This window comes from Gallus gallus, chromosome 3 (assembly GCF_016699485.2).
Source record: "Gallus gallus isolate bGalGal1 chromosome 3, bGalGal1.mat.broiler.GRCg7b, whole genome shotgun sequence".
Classification (NCBI taxonomy): Eukaryota; Metazoa; Chordata; class Aves; order Galliformes; family Phasianidae; genus Gallus; species Gallus gallus.
The window spans coordinates 44105894-44132503 of NC_052534.1; the positions used below are offsets into that span (position 1 = coordinate 44105894).

At 34.5% G+C, this 26610-nt stretch overlaps 1 protein-coding gene across 1 annotated transcript in view; it reads right to left on the reverse strand.

Annotated features, from left to right (window-relative positions):
* The window catches only part of PACRG (PARK2 coregulated), a 191576-nt gene that overhangs the window by 137219 nt on the left and 27747 nt on the right, over positions 1–26610 (reverse strand). Inside the window, exon 3 of the mRNA XM_419614.8 lies at positions 13294–13428. Coding sequence (XP_419614.2) covers positions 13294–13428 — 135 coding nt within the window. The remainder of the gene's footprint in view (positions 1–13293; positions 13429–26610) is intronic.

A 26610-nucleotide genomic window follows, 5' to 3' on the forward strand; every position in this document is an offset into this window, starting at 1 on the left:
AAATTCTAAACTACTGGGGGTGCCCACCACTCTTGGCATCATCTGCCCATACAATCCCACAATCCACGCCACTCATAACTGTTCTGCCTCAGAGCAGATCTCTGGGTGATATTCTTAAATAATTGTTTAATCTTAACCTGGAGCACATTTGCGACACATAGCAATAGGAGCGTGTTGATTTGAACATCTCATGGATATTCAAAATTCTCAAGAGCTATTGTAACTAGTCTAGGGAAAGATGTAAATGTGGAAGAGAAAGGGAGGTTGAGGAACTGCTGAAGAATGCCCTTCCGTGACTCCTCCATAGCCTGTCTCCCTGAGGAGACAAAGCAAAGAGTATAATTGCTAATGATATCAGCAATATGGTTTTCAAAACCTAGAGATGACTGCAATGCCAAATGCACACATCACATCAGTTTCTCTACTGCCAATTTTATCATAACATGAGCCAAAGCCACCTAGTGTAACAAAATATGAACCTTAATCCAACACCTAGAGATGACAACCAAACACAGCAAGGAAAATAAACAGCAAGCAAGGTGATACACAGTATAGTTCAACAAGGAGACTCTCAAAAAGCTCCATAGAGAAAACATTAGCAATTATTAGAAAACTAGCAATTATCAAACAGCCACAACATTCTGTGTTAACATGCTTCAGTCAGATCTGCTATTCTCTCAACCCTTTAGGGCCCACACAGGGTGCCCAAAGGACTGTTGTGGTTTATCCTGGCAGGTGGCTGAGTACCACACAGTTGTTTGCTCAGCCCTACGCTTTCCCAGTGGGATTTGGGAGAGAATTGGGAAAAAAAAAAAAAAAAGTAGAACTCATGGGTTGAGATAAAACTATTTACTAAGATAGAGAGAAGGATCATAGTTATGTGTGTTTGCGTGTGTATTTATATATATGAATGTATATACCAAGTGATGCAAAAGTAATTTCTGACCAACCCCCAGGCAATGTGCAGCTAGCCCCCCATGCAGCAGAAGAGAGAGAGAGAGAGAGAGAGAGAGAGAGAGAGAGAGAGAGAGAGAAACTCCCACCTTCAAAACTCCTTCCACATGATGTCATATGGTACGGAATATTCCTTTGGCCAGTTTCAGTCGCATGTCCTGATTCTGTCCCCTCCCAATCCTTCATTAGTATGAGATGGGAAACTAGAATGACCTTGGCTCTGGACAATAATGCTTAGCAATAACTTCAAACACTAGTGTGTTATCAACATTGTTTATCTCCTAGAACCAAAACATAGCACCATACCAGACACTTTGAAGAAAACAATTTTGTTCCAGCTGAAACTAAGACAATATCACTGTTCAAAGTGACTGCTATTCATTTTTATAAACAGATAGGAAAACTGGAATTCTACCTAGACCTTTGAAAGTTATGTACGTGCTTTCAAAAACAAGTATTTTAGAAAAACATATGAAACATAGAGATGCCAGCAAGAAGTTAAAAATGAAAATAGCTGTAAATGTTTGTCATTTGACAGCTAGAACAACACTGAAAAGGGTAAACCAAAAGAATCTCCTCTCATTCATACAACTTGACTACACATGTAGATAGGCATGTAGATAGGTGGCAGCTTAGACATCATAGTGACCATGAAATATTCTAACTCGTGCATTTAACACAGTTGACAGAGATGCAGGAAGACATCAGATGTATTAATAGGAAAAAACAATATTTTTGTTCAACAAATATTTAACATTCGCATTTTACATGCTTTAATTTAAATCTGTCTTTAGATAAGCACATGAAGAGGAAGAAAATGCTGTTTAACTGGGAGAGGTGAAAGGTATAAAAGAGTATACGTCTACCTAGAGGCCCATGAAAAGCAATAAAGACAAACCCTCATTTTTTATTTCTAGAGTCGCACTGCGCTTTGTTGCGCTTCGTCTTCATTGTAAGTAGAGATTCACTACATTACAACACAACCCACATTCCTAAAGAAATAGGTATTTAGACAGAAGTTTAGATTAAGCTGTAAGCAACACCCTTTGTTTTGTTTCTTTGTAGCCTGAGGAAATTTTCATTCAATATTCTTCTCTCTTTAAAGATCCTTACTTGTGATCTCCTAGGTATTACTTGTCCATCTTTTTGTAATGACTCTTTAATTAAACACACATTTTCCTCAACATATGAACATAATATTTATTTTAAAACACAGAAAATCAGTTCCAATATGTGAGATATAAATTATTCATTTTAATGTATGATGTGCACGTTGGTTTTATTTGGGTTTTTATCTCTGATGAAACTTCTACAATGTCCTGCAGCACTTAAATTGTTTCATTATACAGAGACAATTTAGCTACTAATTCCTTTAAAATCAAATTAAAACATATTTTTTGGTCTGATATTGAAGCAAGTCATATGAAAAAAAAAAAAATCCTAGTAACCCACAAATTCTGTCACTTAGTACTACAGCATTTATAATTCCCCAAATTGCCTGTTTCCAGAGCATTAATGTGCAAAAGCTGAAAGCCAAGGGGAACTATCTAATTTAAATATTTAAAACTATTTTGGTTGTAACCTACCAAATGTTACAGCTACTGTCATACAGACATACTGCTAATTGAAATGTACATATAGACTCTGACTTCAAAGGTAAAAGAAATTTCCATTAAATATAAAAAAGCGCAAATCAACTGCCTCAGTAGAATATTTATCAGACATACTTAAATAGGTTGTGTTCTAAAGGTCTTGGCAATTTATGCCTTATAGATGCACAGGCACTATAACTACAGCACTTATTAAGAAAGTTACATAATCATAACAGAGAACAAATAAGTGTAAATACCTTTTTCTCATCTTAGATTTAAGTACATCATCTCACTAACTCTACTGCTACACATGATCAGCCAACGCAAGGCTTCAGACTAAGTTGATTACAAAGCATTACCTACATGCTTAAATCTCAGAAGGAAGAGAATTTTTTCAGGCAACACTGGATAGTTATTTTATTCAACAGAGTAGTTAAGAAGTTTCATAGTAATAGGAAGTTTAAAAAGTTAAAATTTAGAGCTTATTAGTTTAGGAAGTTAAGATTATTTGTAATCTTAATGTGAATGATTTCTATTCAAAGACACACATATATAATAAAAGTATATCTTATTTGAGTAGAAAGCTTAAGCAAATTCCTGTAGAGCTGTCCTCATGAGTAACTTCATTTAAAGACAAATAAATACTATTTACTATTTAAAGACAAGTAAATACTACTAATGAGCAGAATTAAATGTGAGGATTTAGAGCAGTGTAGAATCCAAATTAGAACTCCACAGAATAGTAGATGTGAACATGAATTTGATGTGAAAGGATCATAAGAGGCTATTGAAAATGACAGTGAAATGGCAATAAATTAGTTTCTGCTTTGGAAACAGTATAGGACAACAAAAATGATGGAGGGAGATAAATTTCCTACATGTACACAATATAATGGACAAAAAATGAAACAGTTGAAAGGTAACAAAATATAATAACATTTACCACAAAACTGTTGTGCATAGACATCCACTATAATATAATTCTAAAGTAGAGCCATTGGTTAAATATGTATTTAGAATATATGGTCCAGTTAATTTTTCCCTATTAATTTGTACAAGACTTGCAGTGTGAAGTTTTTTTTTAAATATCTCGCATTTTTCGGTGTAGCATTTCATAAAGCCATATTATAACTACATTTAACATATCTTCAACACAGTGAAATGTTTATAAATTGTATTTAATTTAAACAGTTTAACAGCTCTACATTCTCATCTTCTTTAGTCAGTCAATAGCATACACATTATATGAATTTTAATTCCATTATGTTGGATACTGACTTAAGTGTTAGATGTTCATTTATACAATAGACATAATGCTTAATGGTGGTTTTGTTAATCTGCCCTTCTGTGCTATTCTCTATTTTCAGAAAGTATACTTGCCTATGTGAGTTAGATCATGACATTCATATCTACATAACATCAGACAGTTGCAGAAAGCTACAAAGACCTTATTTCTTATTTTTTTCTTAGGGATGCTAAAGATGTCTCAACAAGCTCATACTTGTAATGAATGATTCTTTCTGCAGTTTACATGCACTTTTTATACTAAGTCTCTGTGGTTTACCAGGCAAAATCTGCCCTCAAATTTTCCCATTAAAAAGCTCTGCATGCACTATTTCTATATTATCTTTCTTCTATTAAATAGGCACTTAAATATATTCCAATTTTTACCTGAAAATTAGAAAAAAAATCAGACCTGATAAGACAAAGTAGTTAATGCTATTCAGTCTACGAGCCTCAAAGCAGAAGAGTCACGGTATTTCATGACCATAAATGAAAACATCAAAAACGTATTGATTTTTATGTTGTCAATTCAATTTGTTTTGTCACTCACCAGAGAACTCTGTAATACTTGGGTAAAAAGAAGAAGGCTGACAATGAATGGACAAAAAAGATATCATCCATTAATTGGGACAGGGTTCCAAATTCACCTTCAGTGTAGACATACAAAATTCATCAAAGCTGCGTTTGTGGTACCGAACAGAACTTTCTGACAAATAACAACAAGCAGTTTTTAAGACAGATGTTTCTGCTTGCAGTTTAAAGTGGAACAAGTCTTGGTACTTGTAGATAGCATCCTTTGTAGCTAGAAAAATATTATTCAGTCTGAAACACATCATAACAAGATTTCATGGCTATATTACCTATCTACCCTCTAAAAAGTTTTGATCTTTCAGAACACAGAGATAGCTGTTTAACTCCCGGAGGAGGAACAATTTGTTTTTGTCCAACATGTCAATCTACCAATTTTTGAAGCTTACATCAGTTGTGTCCTCTTGGGTCCACAGTAATGTGAATTGTCTTTATCCAAGTGCCTAGCAAATCATTGTCACATAGCAGAAGTCGACCTTTCTTTTCAATCTATGCACTTTTCAGGAGTTATAAATCAGTTGACTTTCAAGCTCGATGAGATGGCATATGCCCTGGTTTGAAGAACAGATGGAGGCTTGGGGGAAAATTGTTTCTGCAGGCTTGCTACAAGCAGCACTGCTCCATAAAAGTGAACCATTCACACTAATTTCTCACATAAATTATACAGGCAGGGAGCACCAGCCCATTCAGCAGAAAATCTTTCATCTAGCTTTCAGAGGTCATTTAGCAAATTTAAATTAAAGTTATTTCTGATACATGGCTGGGTTTTCATTCCATATACTTTCAAGAGATGGCAATTTACATCAGATAAAGGGATGGCTTTAATTGTGTATGTGGGGAAAAAGAAACAGTAAATTAACTGCCACAGTACTACTGTTTTCTAAAATCCCGCTATAAGATGCAACTATTAATTAGTCACAGAGGAATTAATAATTGAAACGTGGCAGCTCTACACTACAAGAATCAGGTAAACTGCCACTGCTTTTTGCAAGGCCTGTTTTAGATTTCAGCTGAATGCTAGCATCCAAGTTCAGCATTGATGTTCTTGAAACAAAGGAAATCTGAGTCATATCAAAGAGAACAATGATATTTTTTCCCTTGAAAAGATTCTGCTGCTAAGGAAAAGAACATATCATTTTTTCAGTAAATATGGTACTTTATCTGAATACTGAGAAAAAATACATTTCAATAGATTTTTCAAATACAATTGTACAAGGAGTGGAAAAGTCTAGAGAACAGTAAAAAAACAAAAAACAAAACACCTCATAGTAATAATCAGAATTCTGCAATACACAGCTGGTATGAGGAAGAGATGGCACTGAGTAGCCTCTGACTAATACAGCATTTCACAGAAAATATTATCTTAAATGTATAAACTAAAAGAAACCAATGAGAACATTGATAAGTACTGAAATAGTTACTTTCAATTTTATGAGATTTCATAAAAACTGATTTGGTGGAGTCTTTTGAAACAGTATTTTGGTAAGATTCTTTTTGCATCACTAGTATCACTTTTTTTTTTCACCTATTCAATATAAACAAAGTTGCACTATTACATATAAACATAATCAGATACTAACTAAATCGTTATCTTATATCTAAGAAGTTTTAAGGTGATGCTATCAAAAGTATGACCAGAACTTTTATAACTTCTGTAACGCATTTGGTTATCTAATCAGATGGCTGTTCAGAAATGGATTGCTCTGAGAAATACCAAGGTTGAAAAGACTAACAGATCAGTAAGAAAAGTTTTAATACCATTGGGAGAAAAATGGAAAGAAAAATGGATACTATTTAGTTAAGGCAATAAGGACTCCATTTTAATGGATCAATTGGAATTTGTTTTAATCCATAGAAAGGAGATAGTATTTATTCTAGTGCTCTTTCGTATAATTTCAGGGCACAGAGGGGGTATAATACCTACAGGAGATCACTTAAGAGATTTAAAGAATCTTCTTTTAAACGAGAATCAGGTCATAGATATTAGTATGTGTCTGTATTTTAGTATTATTTAGCATTTTTTAAAAGGAAACTAGAAGAATAGAACTATGATTACAGTTTTTAACAATGTCTAAGAAAAAGTTGCATGCACATCAGCAAAGAAAGCACTTAGATAGTAATCAGTTGGGCACTAATAAAACAGTCACAAAGAATTAGGAATGAGATTTGTCTAAACACACACTTATGATCACCTCATGACTGTACTTACTTCAGTAAGTCATAGTGAGAGACTACAAATAATTTCAGATTCAAGATGTGATTCAAACATTGTTGCTGCATTTCAGTTCGTAAAGGAATAATTCTTTCTTGTAACCATGTACACCTCAGACAACCAGGTTCCTTATTATTTATTTTTTATGATTATTTTCTAAACTATTTCTTCACCTTAAGTCTATTGGCATCTTTTTATTTTTCAGAGGTGGCATTTATAGAATTTGTTTCTCCAAGACCACTTCTTTACATCAACTCACTTTTCTAATATCTCTAAATTATTACATATTATTTCTGGATTAAGAAATTCCTGCTTCCAATTGCTCTCACTTGAATTCACACTGCAATTTTTCTATTATACCAACACAATTGTATTGGGATAGGCTTAAACAAGATCACTGAAATGATTAAAAAAAAAAAACAAGAGTCCTCTGAGGATGATGAATAGAAGTCAGTTATAGAAGAAAACACTGAACCACATCCCTAAAACATTTGTGAAGACATGAAATACAATAGAATACTGGCATCACTTTGCACTGTAATCATAGCTAATTGGTAATATATGGCTATCCTTCTTTTGTATACAGTCTGCAAAAACCTTTATTCTGCATAACAACATTTTTGATGGATTTAAATGTTTTCTTCAATATGACATTTGTTATTAAGGTATTAAAGAGTTTAGCAAAGAACAGAAGGCAAAATATATATATATACAAAAATAAATTCAAAAGAAAAACATTGTTTTTCATAGCCATACAGTTCTCTTATCTGAGAGATATCTGCAGTCCCATTTCCATGAGCAGCTAAGCTAATCTAGCAGTTCATTGCTGTTGAAATAAAAATATTTTTAAGATACTTTAACCCTCTCCCATTCTTCACTGATGTTTTTCTCTCCTTCATCAACACATGACCTAAACATTTATGGACCCTTTTGTACCGAAAGTTCACAGGACTGTGAAGACATTGTTAATTGAAAAAAGCACATCAAAATTCTTTTTTTGTGAGTTAGTGAAATAAGTTTACTCACAGAGAGTTCAGATTAATATCAGTGCCAGTACCAAGTATGCTTTAGGAACAGAGAGAAGAAGGAATGCAGAAAAACTGGACCTTCCCCTTCTGATGGGAATAAGCTACTAAATCCTCCAACTCCGGGAGTCATATCTCACTTCTATAAATGAAAAAAACAGTAATAGGATCACTCTGTAAGGTAAATGAACACACAATAATTTTTATTAGTTTTAAATTTTGGGGAGCCTTCCTTAGGCTAACTAAACTCTACAAATAAAACAACAAACAATAAGTGTTTATTCATATGTATTAATTGAAAATTAATGCTACAAAAATGAAAAATACTGAGCACTATTGCTTAGGAGCTGTGCACCTTGTCTCTTTCAACTATAGTGGTTGCTGCAGTAAACTATATTACCTCTTGTTTAAAAGGTACCCCTCAGTCAAAAATGGTTAAACTTCTTATAAAGAAAACAAAATGAAAACAAACACACAAACCCCATAGCAGCTATTTTAGAGGTTGGGAGGAAGGAAAAGATTTTTCTTGCCACTGGGTATTGGTGCCAGTTTAATCATAGCAGCTCAGAATTATATACAGGCTAACATACAACAGACAGATGAAACTAAATTAGGGATGAGAAGCGCTAACAAAAATTACAGTTCTGTGGCATGTTTAAATTACTTCTGGTCCCTGTTCCCAGAAACAACCTTCAGTAGTCTGCACAAGAAAAAAATTAGATGTCTCATGCAAACACATGGCATTAATGGCAAGAGAACAGTCTTCTGTCCCTGCATCTAGTTTCTATCACCAAGAAGCCATTTTGATGTCAAAGCTTACAAGAGTCTCTGAAAAATGTAAATTATGTAGGAAAGAGGATGAAGAGAAACTATAATGATAAAATTCACATCCCCAATGAAAAAAAAGCTATAGCCACGCTGGAAAAAAACTACAAAAAATCCACAAAGGACACAAATAATCATTTTGACATTTTTGCTTGATGAAGAATTTTGTGGTTTTGAAATTGATTCTCTTTGAAATAGCTAAAATTATTTTGAAGGATAGTGGCTTTTGTCTTCTTCTTTGACAGAGAAACATCTTTCATTATTAACCCTATTCCCTAAACAAGAGATTTTTAAAACATTCTGATGACTTTCTCTAAGATACAGAAAGACGGCATTTCAAACATTCTTAAAAATTCTGAAATACTTCCTTGGATTATCAACTTCCTTAGTCTAAGGTTTAATTGCATTCTGACCTTCTTTAACACAGCATATTTAAAAATGCAAGTCCTTTCCAAGAACGGAGCAGTGAGATTTTATAATTCACAGCTCAGTATGAAAGTGTGCAAAAGAATGTATTACTTTTTTAATTTTTTTTTACTGTTTTACATTTTTTTTTAAAGAAAATTGTGACATACTTTAGTTCAAAGAGAACTTAAGGATCCCAAGCAAGTAGTCAGAGGACTTATGAGATAAATATTCCAGCACATTCTTTGTCTAAAAAGATTACTTTCCACTACCATCTAATTCTAAATTAACAGCAATTTATATTCTGAACTTTTATATTTGATCTACATCAGAGACATTTTCAAACCACGCAATTATTCTCCAGTCTTTGTTACTGGACAAAATCAAATGCTTCAAATTTGGAAAGAATCTTGAACTTTAGTCGAGTTGTTCAACCTAAGAAGTTTGTTTATAGTTCTCAAAAGCTACTGCTTTTGAGTACAAATATGAGTATTATGCATTTGCATCAAGTGTAAGGTACTACGGATGTATTTAATGACCACATAGGGATCATGAAATCAAAGAATTTAAATTAGATGTTCAAATATTTTACTGAGTGTGTGAATTTAGCAAATAAATTCACTGACTGCCAGTAGACTCCGAGTGGGATGAATGTCGTGAATTCATTTTCTACAAATTCTTTTACTTAAATTGTATTCAAAATCAGAAAATATTCTGGTGAGTTACAGAGATGGTGAATTTTCACCAACAGAATTGACAAAACATTCTTCATATTCACCACCTGATAAAGATGAAAAGACAATTTTTCTCCATTTCTGAAAATGAAGATTAAGGACACCAAAACAGTCATGCCATCTTATGGAAATAAACTCAATTACAGCTTTTAACATCAGACCATTTAAGTTCAAAATTATCAGAATGCTTAAAATTCTTTTTCTTTTGTTTCTTACTTTCTTTTCTTGAGGTGGTATTGCTTAAAGTCAGATTAATTTCCTGAATTTGTTATCATGATTTATTAAGATTATGTTATAACCATATTTTATCCATTCATCTTTTTCCTTCCATTGAGTCAAAACAGGTTTATTTGGACTTGTAGTAATAATAAAAGAGCTGAATGCAGAAATTATGTAGTATAATATGGCAACTTATCACCCAGGATGCCAGAATGAATTTCTAAGCCTAAACACTTTGGTTGGAAAGTCACATGGAAGCCAGAACTTGCTACAATAATCTTGTAATTTAAAATAAGTTACTAAGCAAATTAGATTCAAGAAAAGGACTATCATTGCAGGCAAAGTTTATTTATTGTAGACCTGGATCTACAATAATAGTTATACTATGTAATATACTACAATAATAGTTATACTCCTTACAGGAAATTAATCATGGGTTTACAATGAGAGGTAGCCTGAACAACTACAAAATCCAGGGTCATTTATGTATAATAGCCAACATTTTTTGTAAGTTAACACAATTTATGGATGTTAAAAGATTTCAAATTCTTCTGTTCTACCTGAAAAATGACTCTTCCATGGAGTTACGATATAATGAATAGTAATGAGTTTTCAAAAAATTATTTAATGTCTGATAATTATGGCCATTTTGTTTTGTTTCAGTAATTACCAAAAGCTAACCAAAGAGAAAACACTGCATGTATTTAAGGAAGGAAAAAATCCTGTAGTATTTTCCTTTGTCAAAATAAATCATGTTTCTGAGACCCCCTTGCATTTTCTCTCATGCACCACTGGGTATCCAAACTAACAAGAGTCAAATGAACCATGATATAAATAGCATATAAATAAAGAAAGACAAGATACACAACAAAACAAAACAAAACAAAACAAAACCCAAACCCACATCAGAATAAAACAATAATATCGTGCAATGATTTCAGGATTAAAATAACAGTTACCATTTCTTTCTTTTATCCTTTCCCTAGAGCAATCTAACTCATATAGTTATAGTTTAGAAAAGGTATTTTAAAGCACTTTCCTAGACAGATTAGGAAAATGTTTTTTTTTTTTTTTTCTTTATGAACTTAAGCAGTATGTAGTAAAATATATTTCTAGAATGATTTAATCAGGTTTACAAATAAATATGATGAACGAGAGAAAATCAGCCATTAGATGTATGTTAGCTATTTTGATTATTTTCATGTCCTTGAAGCAAGTAAAAAATACAGACATTTACTTTATCTGCATCTTAAAATAGTAACCAATGATGAACAACATCCTCAACCCCTAGCAGAAGCATGCAGGAGTTTACAAGCTACGTAACCTAAAGTTTCAGCTAGAAAACTCCTATTTGCCTTCTTTATCTTCTTAAGATGCACAATAATCAATGATGGTTGCGTGCCAAATTAAACAACAGCCTCAAGTAATTCTACTATCTCAGTATTGTTTTCTTGAGTGCCTGCCACACAACTCAGTCTAGATTGATCTGTGAATAAATCAAGTGGATTGGAATAAGGGAAATAAGTTTGGGCCCTGCCATACTGATGACACAAGCACGGAACAGTGCACTATTACACTGCCTTCTTGGATGTATGCTGAAGTAGTGATAATTTGTTTTGAAAGAGAGGATGAACAGCAATACCAAAGGTAACTGTTGCATGACAGAAGAGCCCTAGGTCTCACTAGCTACATGACAATGTGTTACTGTGGCAGGTGGTATTAAGGAGAAACTGGAATAAGATTACAAACTGCAATGGGAAAAAATTCCTGCTGGGTTGTTGACCAGAGATTCTATACTGTGATTGTCTTAAGGTAGTAAGAATATCTTCAAACAATTCAAACTGTCAGATACAGGGAACAAACACTTAATCTAGATATTCAACTTTAGTTTGAAGGCTCATAGAAAGTTAGTTAGCAAGAAGTCATTTAAGTAGCCAGTAGCATCATCAAATGGAATGTTAAGCCTTGTAATAGAAGTATGCACACCAAATAGCAGTTATAATGAGGTTAGATGTATCCCTCAATCCAATCTTGAGAAATTAGAAATTATAATGCTTCAGGAAAAAAACCTGAATTCTACAGATTTTTGCATATCTTTGCAAATCATTATTGACTCTTACTGGATGATGAAAGTTTGGAATTCAAACTGAAACTGTTAACCTGTGAATTTTAATCCAGAAAAGTCATGATTAAGGTTGTCTAAAGAACCGTTGCAATGGAGTCTCATTCTGATTAGGGTAGGGTCTTGTTGCAAGAACTATTAATTGTTCCTCGTGCTAATTTAGCATTGTTATTGTTAATTGTACTTTCTCACAGTACAAATCCCTCATCTATATTTAAATACACAAAAAAAAGCTATCTGAAATCCTAGTTACTAACAAATTATACAGTGCCACTTACTACAGCATAGGTCAAATCCTGTTGACATCGTTAGCAGCAGAATCAGTTATGAGATTGCAAAAATTCTCCCATTTTGTTGAATTAACAAAGCTATACATAAATTTTGTATCATTTTCTCTATATGAAAAATTTTAAATATTATATAAATCTGATATGTGATTTTCATGTATCCCATGTTCATTTTCTGTAACTATCACTGCTTTCAGTGAAATCTTATTCTAGTTTAATAAACAACACAAAAAAGAATAATTCATGATAACAAAAATAATTAAATAGTATGAGCAGGTTAAAGATCAGCATTCATTTTTAAAATTAAATTTAAAAGTCTGCAGTGGTTACTTAGAAGATTGGCAAGTTTTACAAATAACATCACCAAGCCTTTTAGAGAGAAACACAGCCGCATTAGAATGGAGTCATTAGGCAATACATTTATTTTGAAGCCAATTAACCTTTTGTCAGAGAAATGTCGTAGCTGTAATGGTTTCAGCAGTGGAGGTCAGCCTCTAACAGGGGCACGTATGACAGCGATTACGCTGTCTGACATATGCTGTAGACTGAGAGTACAGCTGTGGAATGAGAATCTGCCTTCGTTTGTATTCTGCTCTGCATTTTCAGGGAGCAGGCAATCTTGACCTATCCATTTAGGTAATTAAAGCTTCTATTTGGAAGTGTCCTGCAGGAAGGTGAAATTTGGGGTAGATAAATGGCTGCTGCTCAGCGAAACCAACCACTTCCATCATTTGATGGACTGCCTGAAATAGGCTGCATTGCCAGGTCCTCATAAAAAGAGAGATGAATTGGGCAGGAGACAATTCTCCAAGGCAAAGCAACTCTGTCATCTTGCTTTTTGCAGCATATAATTTAATTGTTAGCCAAGGTAGACAGCTGAATGAAGAGCCTTTTTTTTTTTTTTTTTTTTTTTAACAGCTTCCCCACCACCTTCCATTTTCTAAGAAATTACTTCAGTTTGTTTACTTACAAGATAACTTTTTTTGACAATTAGAGATGTCACTTCAACAAGCTCAGCTGGCTGTCAAAGGCATGCCATGACTTACCTTCCATGCTATTCTGTTCCCTTTTGTATCATGCTCAATAGCAATAGGGAAGTCTCCTCGTTCATAAAACTTGCGAAATGCTGTGGGCTTTGTTGGTCTCTCTTTAAACGCTCCTGCAAGAGGAGGTCCCCTTACCTTAAAAGACAAACAAACAAAATCTACCATAATTCCATGATAATATATTTAGAAAAAGCTTATATGGCTTAACACAGAAACAAATAAAAAGCCTCACTGATCTCCTAATTTAGTTTGCAATCTTCTCTACAAGTTTGACTACCTGCTCCTTTTTGTTTGTTTACCCATTTCAGTCTCCCCCATAAAAACTTTGTATTTCTTTGTGGCCACCTCAGTTCCTGCAGCATTTTTAAGACTAAAACATCAAAAATACATTTACGTCATAAAGTAGATGTTCTTGTAAAATCAAGTATTTGTCCTTGAGAAATATTCTTCTTCCAATTGTTTCTTTATAGAAGTAATTTGGCTTGGTTTCCATCTAATACAGCTGTCTTGTCTTATCACTGTCTTTCTTTGACCTAGTTCACTAGATCATTTCCTCAGTTTCTCTGGATATGGCTTTCATATGACTTCTAGCACCTCAGTGTTGGCCTTTCAGTATCTAATGGGAAGGTACAAGAAACAGAGACAGACCCTTTATCAGGGTCTGTGGTGACAAGTTGTAAGTCACCTAGTATTGTGGTTAATGCCTTGTCCCTGGAGACTTTTAGGGTAAGGCTGGATAAGGCCCCAGGCAACCTGATCTAGCTGTGGATGTCCTGGTTTCTTGCAGAGGAGCTGGACTAGAAGGTCTTCAGAGGTCCTTTTCAACTCTAAGGATTCTAGGATTCTATGGTCAATGGTTGAAGCCTAGAAGAAGTGGAGGAGACTACTCCTAAATCACTCCACTTCAACTTTGTTGCCTTGGAGGAAAAAATCTGATTCAGCTCCACTTGGTTCCTTAGCTATGTCTGGACGGTATATCAAGTATCCTCAGTGCCTGAATGACAGTCCAATTCTAAAATGTACACAAATGAACTTTTTTCTCAAACAAACTTAGTAGTAACAGTAACTGAAAACTGGCACAAAGATAACAGAATTTCAAGTACTTATAACAAATGTATTGTTTAAACTAATTAACAAAGCTAATCTCAAATGCTAGAAGAGACTGAGAGAACTAAACTAATCTCAGATGCCCTTGACGATTCCTCCCTGAGAAATTCTTGTCCGTTTTTTCTTTTTTTATTATTATTTTATAGCAATGTCTGAGATAAGGACTGCCTACAATTCTCTCCGTATCTCTTTCTTCAAAAATACCACTGTGACTTGCTGCCTTTCATAATATAAAAAGCGTCAGTTTCAAAAACAGACAAGAGCTTCAAGGATCGTAACTCATACCCAGTATTTCGTATCATTATAATTATCTCATTGTATGTTTCTATGTCTTTAATAACCTTGCTGTTAGCTTCTAGCAGTACATTCAGTGTTTCAGTGAACAGAGCACAAGCATGTAACATTCTTTGCTTCACTTGTGCTACTCTGTAATTTAACTGTGGCAACCAAGATCAAAATTTGAATTTGCGATTTTTTTCCTTCAACACATTTTGCCATTTTTTACTACTCATAAGACTGACACAGTGTGATCGACCAATGATATGCATATACTGTACTTTAGTGCAAGTTGCTTAAACTAGGGCTTCTAAACTGTGACACACTGCTGCATAGTGCTATCACAGACAGACCATGCCTAGTGAAAACAGAGTTGATAGGCATAGCTGTAATACTGCTTAGCAAACACATCTGTAGCAGTAGAGCATAACACTCTAAGAAAAGCACTTCAAACAGATGTGAATAAATGTACGATCGTTGTTCTGTAGAGGCACAGTTTGTTCTGTGCCATCAGGGCAGGTGCTTTCCCTTTTCTTTAAGGTTTTTTTTTTTTTTTCTTTTTTTTTCTGATGCTCCTTCCATGATCTTCACACATCCTTTAAGACATGCATTTCCATAAAGTATTAGGAGTCACCGTTCTGATTAAATTTTAACTTGCATTCTTGATAAAGAATACATTGTCTTGCTTACATGAGCTACTGTCTTAATTATTTTTGGCAGACTATCATCATTAGAGGTAGCAAATGCAATCCCAAACTACATCTTATCTGAAAACAAAAATTATTCCACCTAATTGATGTTAGTAGTTTTGGTCAGAACTTTTATCTACTGCACTTTTGCAAATTTTTTGGTAGAGTTTGTGTTAATTCAACTTTTTCATATTCTTCATTTGGGAACAAAGAAACTAGAAGAATAAAAAGATCTGGGTCATCAAATACGTTCCTCTATTATTCCTCTAATATTTCTTTCCTATAAAATGTGTTTAAAAAATTGATAAAGATTTTTAACTGTTGAAGTGCTATTATATGTTATCCTTATTTCAATAGTGAGAAATCACATTTTAAACAGTATGCCTACTCTGATCTGCCAACTCAAGAAACAAAACAAAACAAAAAAAGATATGGTACATTTAAAAGAGTTTCAGAGAAGCACAATGACTGAAGTTACAGGATGGCTTTTACACAGAAATAATGTCAGGAAAATGATTACTAAGGAGAAATAAAAGCAAATCATTGCTTCACAGAGAGAATGAATAGGGACTGATTTTCCATTGTTTCCCTCACTAAGAGTACAGAGCATGAAAACAACCCATTAAATGAAAAATTTGGAACAAAGAAAAGTGATTATGTATTCACGCAGCAACTCATGGATTTATGGAACTCCTTGCACAAATTCAGTGGTGTGACTCCTTGAAGTTTCTGTGTATTCAAGGTTTAACTGGAAAAGCTGATAAGATAAATATATTCAAGATTACCAAATCCACAGCATCAGTGATGAGAAACACAGTTGGTAGTACCCTTTCACAGAACACAGAAATAGTCTTTCTGGTAGACCTCCTAGCATTATATTTAGTCTCTCATGGTCACAATAGACTGGCAACTCAGAGATACTCTTTGATTAATGACAGCAACTATCTTTCACTATAGATGGGCTCTATGTTTATAACCTAGTTTATTATCATTAGTTTTAAAGTGCATTACCTTGTAATTTGTACTATTATATTTAATTTCACTTCCGCCACACCAGTTCTGAAAGGTTTCTACTTCTATCTTTGTGACACTCTAATCTTAATCTATTTCAGTAACTACTCCATCGAATCAACTGTAGCTTTCATTGTATAATTCTATTTTTTTTTCAGATCACTTATGAAAATATTGAATTGGGTTTGTTGAGGAAAAATAAATGCAAATATTTTTTTTTTTTCAATTCCTGATTTATCTGCATATATTTTATATAATTATTTTCCTGTATAGAATTTGGAGATGAGGCTTCCTTTACTTCTCTATTTGCAGACAATCACAGTACAGGAATTCCGATCATGGATTTGGATCAGTAGCTATAAGAAGTAATAAAAGAAAAACCAACTACAATCTGGAGCACAGCAAACACAGCGAGAAACTGCTGCAAAATCTTTAGATCAGTCAATTTCTTCAGGACAAAAAGTCAACTTTATGTCTCCTTTGCTTTTCATAGAGAAGACGTGTTTATTGCAATAGGTGATTGTTGAACAATATTTTCTAACATGTATCTGACAATTCCTAATATCTCTTTTTGTCATACCATTTTGTCATGTACTGCTCATTAGGACCTTCCAAGCTGCAACAATTTCCCTATAATTCTAGGGAAAAATATAGAAATCAAAGGGATATGTTCAACTGATCCTGGTGACAGTTGAAAATAATCTTGTTTAGCACGCTGTATGCATGTATCACGCTTTTCAAAATCTTACAGAAATCTAATGTAAGTCTTCAGAAGAAGACTTTTACTGGCTTGTGGGCAGCTGGTCAAAAATGGATTTCCTGTGGGTTGGGTTGAGTATAAACTGATTTTTTATAAAGAGTCTGAATGATAGGACGAAACATTTACTTATCAAGTTTGCAGATGACATCAGACTGGGAGAAGAGGCACTGTACATCAGAAGAAATAGTAACCACAAAGAGAGAGACCTTCACTGACTAGGACTAAGAGTTGCAGAAATACATCTTGCACATGAGATACATAATCCCAGACAGCAGTGCAAGCTGACTGGGGTATGACACCAGTTAGGGTGTAACTTTGCTGAGAAACACCTGGGAATTCATATGGACAGCACTGAACTTGAGTTAGTTGTACTTCTAGAGCAATGAAGGCAAACTAAACCCTATACTGCATTGGTAGTGGTACCGTCAGCAGAACAAGGCGTTCCACTCTCCTTGAGAATTGCTTTCACAGACAGAATGCTGTCTAGAATTTTGGTCCTCTTGGTTCATGACAAAAATGAGTGTATCTTCCAAATGACCAAGGACATGATTAGAGGTCTACAGGTTTTGACAGAAGGCTCAAGAAACTGAGTTTGTTCAACCCAGAGAAGAGAATGCTTAGGGTAGATCTAATCACAGCCTTCCAATTCCTAAAAGGCAATTAGTAAAACAGTGGTATTCTCTTGCACAGGAAAAGAGGCAACAGGTGCAAGTTGCTTCAAAGGTAATGCGGAGAAAAAAGTCATTGGAATAGGTTGCCCAGATGTGGTGGAATATCTCTGAAAATCTAAAGTAGCAGCTTGACAGGGAGGCTCAGCATTCCACAGGAGGTTGGACAAAACGCTCTTTAAAGGACCCTCCCAAATGTGGCTTCTATGCAATTTTATGTTTTGAAGTAAAATATACAGAAATATATTGTGTCTTTACTTTTCATAATTAGTTTAATCTTCCATTTCTGATTTAAAAAAAAATTCTGAAAGTATTCGGTTTATTGGAAAAAGCAGTAACAAATACTACCTCCATCAACATAATAAAAAATTCCATTGCAATTTAGTTAGAAAGACTAAGACTAGAGTTCCAGTTAATTAAAGGCTAATATTCATGATGGCAAGGTATATGAAGCAATAAACAGCTGCTGAGGTTCATTAAATGCCAAAGAGAAGTTAAACAATTTGATAATTGCAAAACTAATTTATTGTAGTGCCACTGAACTATATGACAAGATAAAAACTACAAGCCATTAAACAAAAAAGGAAAAATATATTTTTTTCATTGACTCAGGGGCATTTTTACCACTTTATCAGGTTGCATTCTTGGGCATCAGCTATGGCACACTAGGAAAATGCTAACAAAAATTATTTGAAGTCAACTTTAGATAGTAATTAATTATCTAAGAGTTAAATTGCCTAAATTCCTAAGTGCATCTATCAGATGATGTATGCTCAGGGGCCTAAGTATGTACCTGCATAGGACGACTGGTGATTTTCTTGAAAATTTGTGCTGTAGTTTCAAGAGCAGTTGAAGACAAAAATTGTCACTGAACTGAGATGCCTTGACCTGAATCAAACACTTCATTGGGTGCTATCACAGTCTACTTCTTCCATTAAAAAACAAGATTTCGCTATTAAGGTATTCAGAGGACCACATCAGAAACAAAGATGTTTTTACTTTTTTGTTTGTTTATTTGTTTTCTTCTGTTAGGTTGATTTGTTAAGTGTTAGTGGTTTACTGGGAACTTATGTGAAAAATTTGGATAGCACAAGGGAAGGAGCAGCATCAAGAGTGACAGGAAGAATGGGTGACTGCTTCTTCAAGGAATGGTGCTGAATTTATACTGAGCATCAAAAATTAATTGGACACAGTTTCCTATCTGCCTATGCAGACACAGGTCGTAGTACTCCAAGCAGTAGTTGATAATCGTTCAAGAGCTGTGTGAAAAATAAAAAGACATACTTCCTAAAAGTAGAATAGACTAAGATCTTGCTGATTTTATATAATCATTCATACATTTAAAAGAATATATCACTATTCTCATAATTAAATTTGATAGTTAAATGATCTTTGATTAATCCAGCTTAATGCGTTTAGATGACAATGGGAAGAACGAAAAAAAAATCCAGCTCTTAGTCAGTTGACTTCCTTATGGGAAGACTGGAATCGAAACTGATCTTCTTGTGGTTTTTATTTCCAGAGAATTAGTTTATAATACTTATTGTTTAAGCTACAGGGATCAGAATTCATATACCACTCAACATTCTTGCCTAAAACATGTTTGCAGTCTTTCCTGAAAATATAGTACTGCATTATTAACTGGGAAATGGATAGTTTTTTAAAATAAAATAAAGCTTATTTATTTCTATCCAAACTGAAAAATGCATTTGTATTAAATTGTACTGTATACAAGGAATGGAGTCTACTGCTACATGCTGCTGTCCTAGGGCAGACATAAACACAATTTCATTCACAAAATATTTGTGTACTGCTCACTGCCAGGGTCTTAATGTCACCCTTCTCTTGTATTGCTGTTATACTAACATTCTACTTGGCTAATGCAGCACAGTCCCACTAGCAACTCGCTCCCCCACAGGAACCAGGAACCGTCCCAATTCTTTTCCTTGTGTACTGGAACCAGACACTGACATATCACAGAATCACTGGAGTTGGAATGAACCTCTGGAGATCATCCAGCCCAATTCTCCTGCTAACGCAGGTTCCCTAGCATAGAGAACACAGGAAACAATCCAGGTGGGTTTTGAATATCTGCAGAGGTGACTCCATAACCTCTCTGGGCTGCTCTGTAATCCTCAAAATACAGTTTTCTCTCATGTTCATACAGAATTTCCAATGCTTCAGTTTTTGTCCATTGTCCCTCTGTTGCTGGACAGTGCTGAAAATAAACTTGCCCCATCCACTTGTATCCCAACCATCAGATATTTCTAAGCATTAACAAGATCCCCTTCCAGACTTCTCCAGGCTAAACAGTCCAAGGTCTCTCAGCCTTCTGTCATAAGGAAGATGCTCCAGGTCCCTAAACGTCTTTGCAGCCCTCCGCTGGACTCGCTCTAGAAGTTCTCTGTCTTTCTTGAACTGAGGAGCCCAGAACTAGACACAGTACTCCAGATGTGGCCTCCCTCTGCTCTGCCCTGGTGAGAAGATGACCTCCCTTGACCTGCTGGCCACGCTCTTTTAAATGCAGCCCAGGATACCACTGGCCTTCTTGGCCAGAAGGACACATTGCTGGCTCACAATCAACCTATTGTCCACTAAAATGCTCAAGTCCTTCTCTGCAGAGTGCATCTCCAGCAGATCATCCCCTAACCTGTACTGATGAAGGCAGTTATTCCTCCCCAGGTACAGGACTATACACTTGTCTTTACTGAACCTCATAAAGTCCTTCTCTGCACAGCTCTCCAGGTCTTGCTGAATAGCAGCACAGCCTTCTGGTATGTCAGTTACTCTTCTCAGCTTTGTATCATCAGAAGATTTGCTGAGGATGCATTCTAACCCTTCATCCAGCTCACTGATGATGTTGAACAAGACCACACCCAGCACCAAACCCAGATACAGGCATCCAACTAGACTGCGCTGCTGACCACAGCCCTCTGAGCTCTGCCAGTCAGCGAGTTCTCATTCCATCTCACTGTCCAGTCATCTATCCCACACTTCCTAAGTTTACCTACGAGGCCATTATTGAAGACAGTCAAATCTTAATAAAAACTTCAAGTAAAATGCACGATACATTAAGTCAAAGAAATTGCACCATGTAATGAAAAAACACTCAAGATAGGAAGAATAAAGGAGAAATAATATACCTAGCAAGATACAGTGCTTTGTTGACATGCAGAGCTTTACCCAGTGGAAGGGTCCTCATCCATATAGCATGATAAAGCTTTTAACTTGCCCAACAAGGCAGCTGCACAACACTGCTTAATAACAACTCACATTCAGGGAGAAAAACTAGGTGCAGAAGTCATGAGCTGCACTTTCCTTTTTTGGAGTTAGCAAGCACGTATATACCTTCAGTGGTTTGATACTCGTACCACAAAGAAATCCATGATATTAACCAGCATACAGTTACCTACCAATGCAGCAGAAAAATAGCGTTATTGTAGTTGTGTGTGAGTGCATGAGTGACATATCTACATCTCTCTCTAATAAATATAATACTAATTATCATTACTAGCATTAGTAATTTTGAAGACTTGGAAACAAAATACTTGGCCAAAGTTAACAACTGCAATCTGCACTGGGCATCCCCAAGACAGCCTACTCTGGCTGACAATTAGCAGCAAAGCCTGTTCAGCTATGTCTTCATTTATTGATCATAATTTGATTAGATACCATAGGCAGATAATACAAGCTATGATCCTGTTTTGATTTTGCTATGCAGACATACCCAAAATCAGATAAGAAACTTCAAATGATATAGTAGGGGCATAGAAAGACTTCCCAACAGATACAGCGAGTTCCATATAAATTCCTTTTATTTAATGTCAATATCACAAGCACTCAATATCAAAAGAGCACAGTCTATCAATGTGTATCAGACAAAAGCCTTATATACACAAAAAGAAACTTGGGAGAGATTTCTTCACATGTGCCACTCTTGATGTGCTTTAAATGGTGCCACATCTAATGCTTGAAATCATGCTTCTGGGGCTACTGCACAAATCTGGATAACAGATCAAAGCACATCTCACAGCTTCAAAAGTCAAAATGTGAGAAATCAATCTTAAGACCCCCAAATGAAACTTTTGATAGAGGTCAGCAAACATTACAAATACTTCTAAAGCATCAGAACTTAAAAGAAAAATCAGATGTGATTTTATACAGAGATATTCTATCTCATTATTGCCTTGAGACACTACTGAAAGGAAGTCAAAAGCTGCATACAGAATTACTCTATTTCATCACCTCAGAAATGTTATTTTTGATTGGGAAAAAGATAAGCTGTTTAGATAAACCAGAATCGGTCTATATTACAAATATCAGTACATCACTCTGTCCTCAGAAGGTCCTCCACCTCTTCTCCACCTCCATTCTGTGATGAGTAGAGTATTTTGTGTCATTTCAATTTCTCTCCTTATGTTTGCCAAGCAATCTCCCTTAATATAAAGGAAGAAGACAGACAAGTGACAACTACTAATGTATTTTTTCCTCTCCTGTCAGTCTGCAGATGGATACAGTTTTTGTTTTTGTTTTCTTTTCTTCGTCTCACAAAGCTTTCCTCTCATCTGGGAGTTATACATTTTTCCTGAATGTGGAGATTCTTCCATTCACATTCTAATGTTTAGAAAAATATGCAGATGTTGACACAATTAATTTATGTTTCAGACGGTATCACAAGTGTACTTTACAAAATTATTACTTCACACGTGCTACAAACATTCCCACTTCATTCAGAGCAAGGTCTACTAAAGAACGCATACTGAAACGTAACATTGAAAATTAGTTCTACATAGTGAATTTTCATCTTCAGATTAACTGTTAGCAGATACTAAAGTATCTCAGACCTAGCAGTCCTATTTTTAGAGGAGGAAAAAAAATCACTGGATTTCAATTTTATAACTTTTTTTTTTTTTTTAAATAATGAATCTCCAACCTCCCTGCCACAGCAGGGCCACCAACCTCTACATTTAATACTAGACCAGGCTGCCCAGGACCCCATCCAACCTGGCCTTGAACATGGGATGGGGCATCCACAACCTCTCCAGGCATAACATGCTCAGATATGTGTCCTTTTACAAGAAAAACAAATCGATGGCTTTCTTTGATCCTAAATTCAAATTATTCCTTCACTAGAAGATGCTAGTTAGAAAAAGGAATAGTTATCTAATTCCAGTTGTATTCAGTTGAAAAGGTTTTAATAACCCTCCTTACCTGCAATGTATATATGTAAGAATAATCCCCCTAGTAGAGATCAAATTTTGCTTGGTGAAGGAGAGCCAATTCTGTCTCATTATCTGGATGCACACAGTAAGAAACTCTCACAGAATATGTCTTCACAGATACCAACATGGCTTAGTGACTGTTGAAGTTTAGGCATATTTTCATAGGCTGTAATGCTATTAATTTCATATATTTTTCTTGAAATGCTTTTCATATTTGCAAATGCAGGAATAATAAACAACTATTTCTACGGTCTTCTACATTCTCCAAATGCTTTGTTTCCATCTGTATAACCACCTCAAGTTACTGCTCATGGGACTCTCACATCTAATAAAGTGATCATAAAATTTGATTATGTTGTTTTTAATAACTTCTTTACAGCTATAAGACATACTATACATTACTGATATCCGACAAGTTTGCATGGAAATGCATTAATTTTGGTGAGAACATAGAATATTTAAAAAAAAAAACTTTGGCCTTTCAAATTTGTGGCTTCCTACTACCATCTACTAACTGAATATAGCTGATTCTGATACTGAAGCTCATATGTAGCATAAGATGTTGCTACATGTGCTAAATCAATCTGCACAATATTCATTCGAGGCAGGTCTCTGAGACAAGGATCATACAGGGGACTCTAACTTACTAATTCAGCAATCGTATGTTGATTTCTGTTAGTCTTCAGTGACGTGTTCAAAATCACGTCCTTTGCTCTGTTTTTTCTTCATATATTTGTGCTGTGACTTAAAGAATAGTTTTAAGCCTATTTAATCATTCTTTGCCTTAGACATTTTCAGAAGCCTCTTCTTATGTGAAACTGCTGAATTTTATTTTGAGGTGTTTAAGGTTAACGAACCATGAGTTCTACTTTTCATCTTTTAGAAGACAATTTGGGTAGGAGTTGATAACAACTCTTTGACATCATGATGTCATAGACATGTAATGAAGTAGAGCTAGATTAACTTTTCTTAATATCAAAGGCCTTTCTCTTTTTCTAAAAACCTTGATATTGTTTTTGATCCAATGCTTCTGTGATATTGCAAAAATAAAAATTCCTGAAATATTATAACTCCCTATTCTCACTTACTAGATTAGTTTTAGACTGGTGAGTTCTGATTTCAACATTGTTTGTTTCAGTTCTTTTTTTTTTTTTTTTTCTATTTTGAAAAGAGGACTGAGAGCCAGATTCTCTTTAATACAGTCATCATTCACTTAGATACGCTATACAACTGCTTCGGTTGCAATTTCCTTGGTTTCTTTCTGTATAAGATAATAAGGACTTAAAGTGCCACTTCATCAGTTTGCTCACCTTACTGTTCTATATACTTATGTGATTACAGATTCAGATCAATTTTTTTTTAAATTATTGCATACATCTTTTACTCCAATCAGACCTGAAATAACACATAAGACTGACATATTTTTTTCCCTCCTCACAGAAATCTTGGAGGATTCCCATCCCCCAACCCATACAAGAATAGATCTCTGTAACTAATCAAAACACACGTCTTCTTGCAAATTTCTGAAACTCAGTTACTTCCTTTCCGTGCAAGAATCCCCATAACAGAATTGGAGGTTTTTTCTTTCTCTTCTAGAACATGTGATCTACTATCTATTTTCTTTTCTTGAGTGTTTCTTCTTCTATTCCTTATCTCAGGAACTAACCTGCTATGGGAATAGAATCTCAACCTCTCTCAATTTTGAGTTTGGTAGGAAGTATTTAGCACAAAAAGTGAAAATTAAAGGAAAGCAAAAAGTACCTTCAATAGCATGAAAAAATAGCTCATACAAATATCAATAGTTTTAATATTCATTTCAACACATTGTTTCTAGAAAACTTAACATTTGATAAAGTTGTTTCAGTTAATTGAATAAAGATCAAGTTATACCCCAAAACATCTGTTTCAATACTATAAATCTGTGGAAATCTTAAGCTTTCAAATCACATACCACTGTCTTGAACTCCAGGATACATTCATAAAACAGTATTTCTTGAAGAATGTATACCTGAAATTTATCAATGAACTAAAAAAAAGAAAAAAAAAAAAAAGAAGCAAACCTAAGTTGGATCTAAGACGTCAATGCTCTACATTATATATACAAAAAAAAGCATTAAAAATAAAGCTACCAAAAAAATTCCCAGGTGGATAATTAGCTCAAAGTTGTATAGACAAATCAAAATAAAAGGTTACTTGTGCTCCATGTTGGCCAAAATTAATTCATCCTAAACCAAACAAACTATCCACACATACAAAACAAGGCCCCAGTTAATGGTATTTCCAAGGTTAAAAGACATGTACCAGCCAAAGCTAATAGATACAAATAAATGATAGAATAACATATTACAGAAAACTGAGATCTCATACTTAAGATTGCAGTCAGTAAAAGAAACTGAAAAGATGATGACCTTGAAAAGGAATGGGATCAACTGGAAAGATTTCATTTCATTGCCTGCTTACATTGTAAAGAAAGCATGAGTACTATAAAACACATGCACTAAATAAAAATCAGCAGTGCTACAGTATATAACATGAATAACACTAAGGGAAAAACATAGCTACAAATCTAAATTGTATCTTTCTGTTACTCAGGTAGAGTTCCCGTTCATTTATCCACATTCATTAAGAAACTTCAGAATCGTAGCTGTCCTGAAAGTCAAAACATGCCTTTCTATAAATAGTGAAAATTTACCACTTTTGAAAAAATCTACTGACTCAAGATTATGCTTTAAATAACAGTTGTAAAGTTACCCAGATTGGTAGGAAATGCCCTTTTCCCCCAAACATAATACAACTCCTTTTTAAACAAACGAACAAACAAAAAAACAGCTCAATTTTCATTAACTAGCAACATATACAAAGACCTGAGGTGTAGACACAGAATCTAGTGGTAAGGTTTGTAGATGGGGTTAATATACTAATTGATCTAATAAAATATAACCGGAAAAAATCAAAACAAAAGCCCTCCCTCAGGTCTGAAATAGAGACAGCAGTTATGAAGTTAAATACAAATTGAGAACAACTGCTCTCTAATGAATTTGATAGATATCAGTTGCACCATCTCAGAAAGAAAAGATAGTTGGGTAATTGAGAAGTAAAGAAGATGTGGAAGAAAGGTGATCTGTAGCTATTATTTAGGTATCAGACCTACTAACTTAAGAAGGAATTCATTTTCAGTAATACAGTACTTGACAGTTTAACTGTCAACTGACAGCAGGAAATAACACTGATGAAAGACAGAATAAAATAAGCACTGCAGCTTATCACAACCCAGAAGGAAGAAACATGACTAAACTAAGTATATTTAATAATGCATTTCCTAGTTTACTTAAAGTTCTTGTAAAAATTAACACCTTAGAGCCATATAAACAGCACAGTAGGACTGAAGCAAGCAAACAGAAGGTATCAGTTTAGGAAATTTGCTGACACAAGGAAATACAAAGCATTTAGATATTAAAGAGCTCCAGTATTTTGTAGCTTTTCGAACAGGTTCTAAGTGCATCACCAGACTCCATAAAATCCATAGTTCTTTTAAGATTGACAGGATCAGAAGTAAAACCCAGATGAGCCATATGTAAATGACT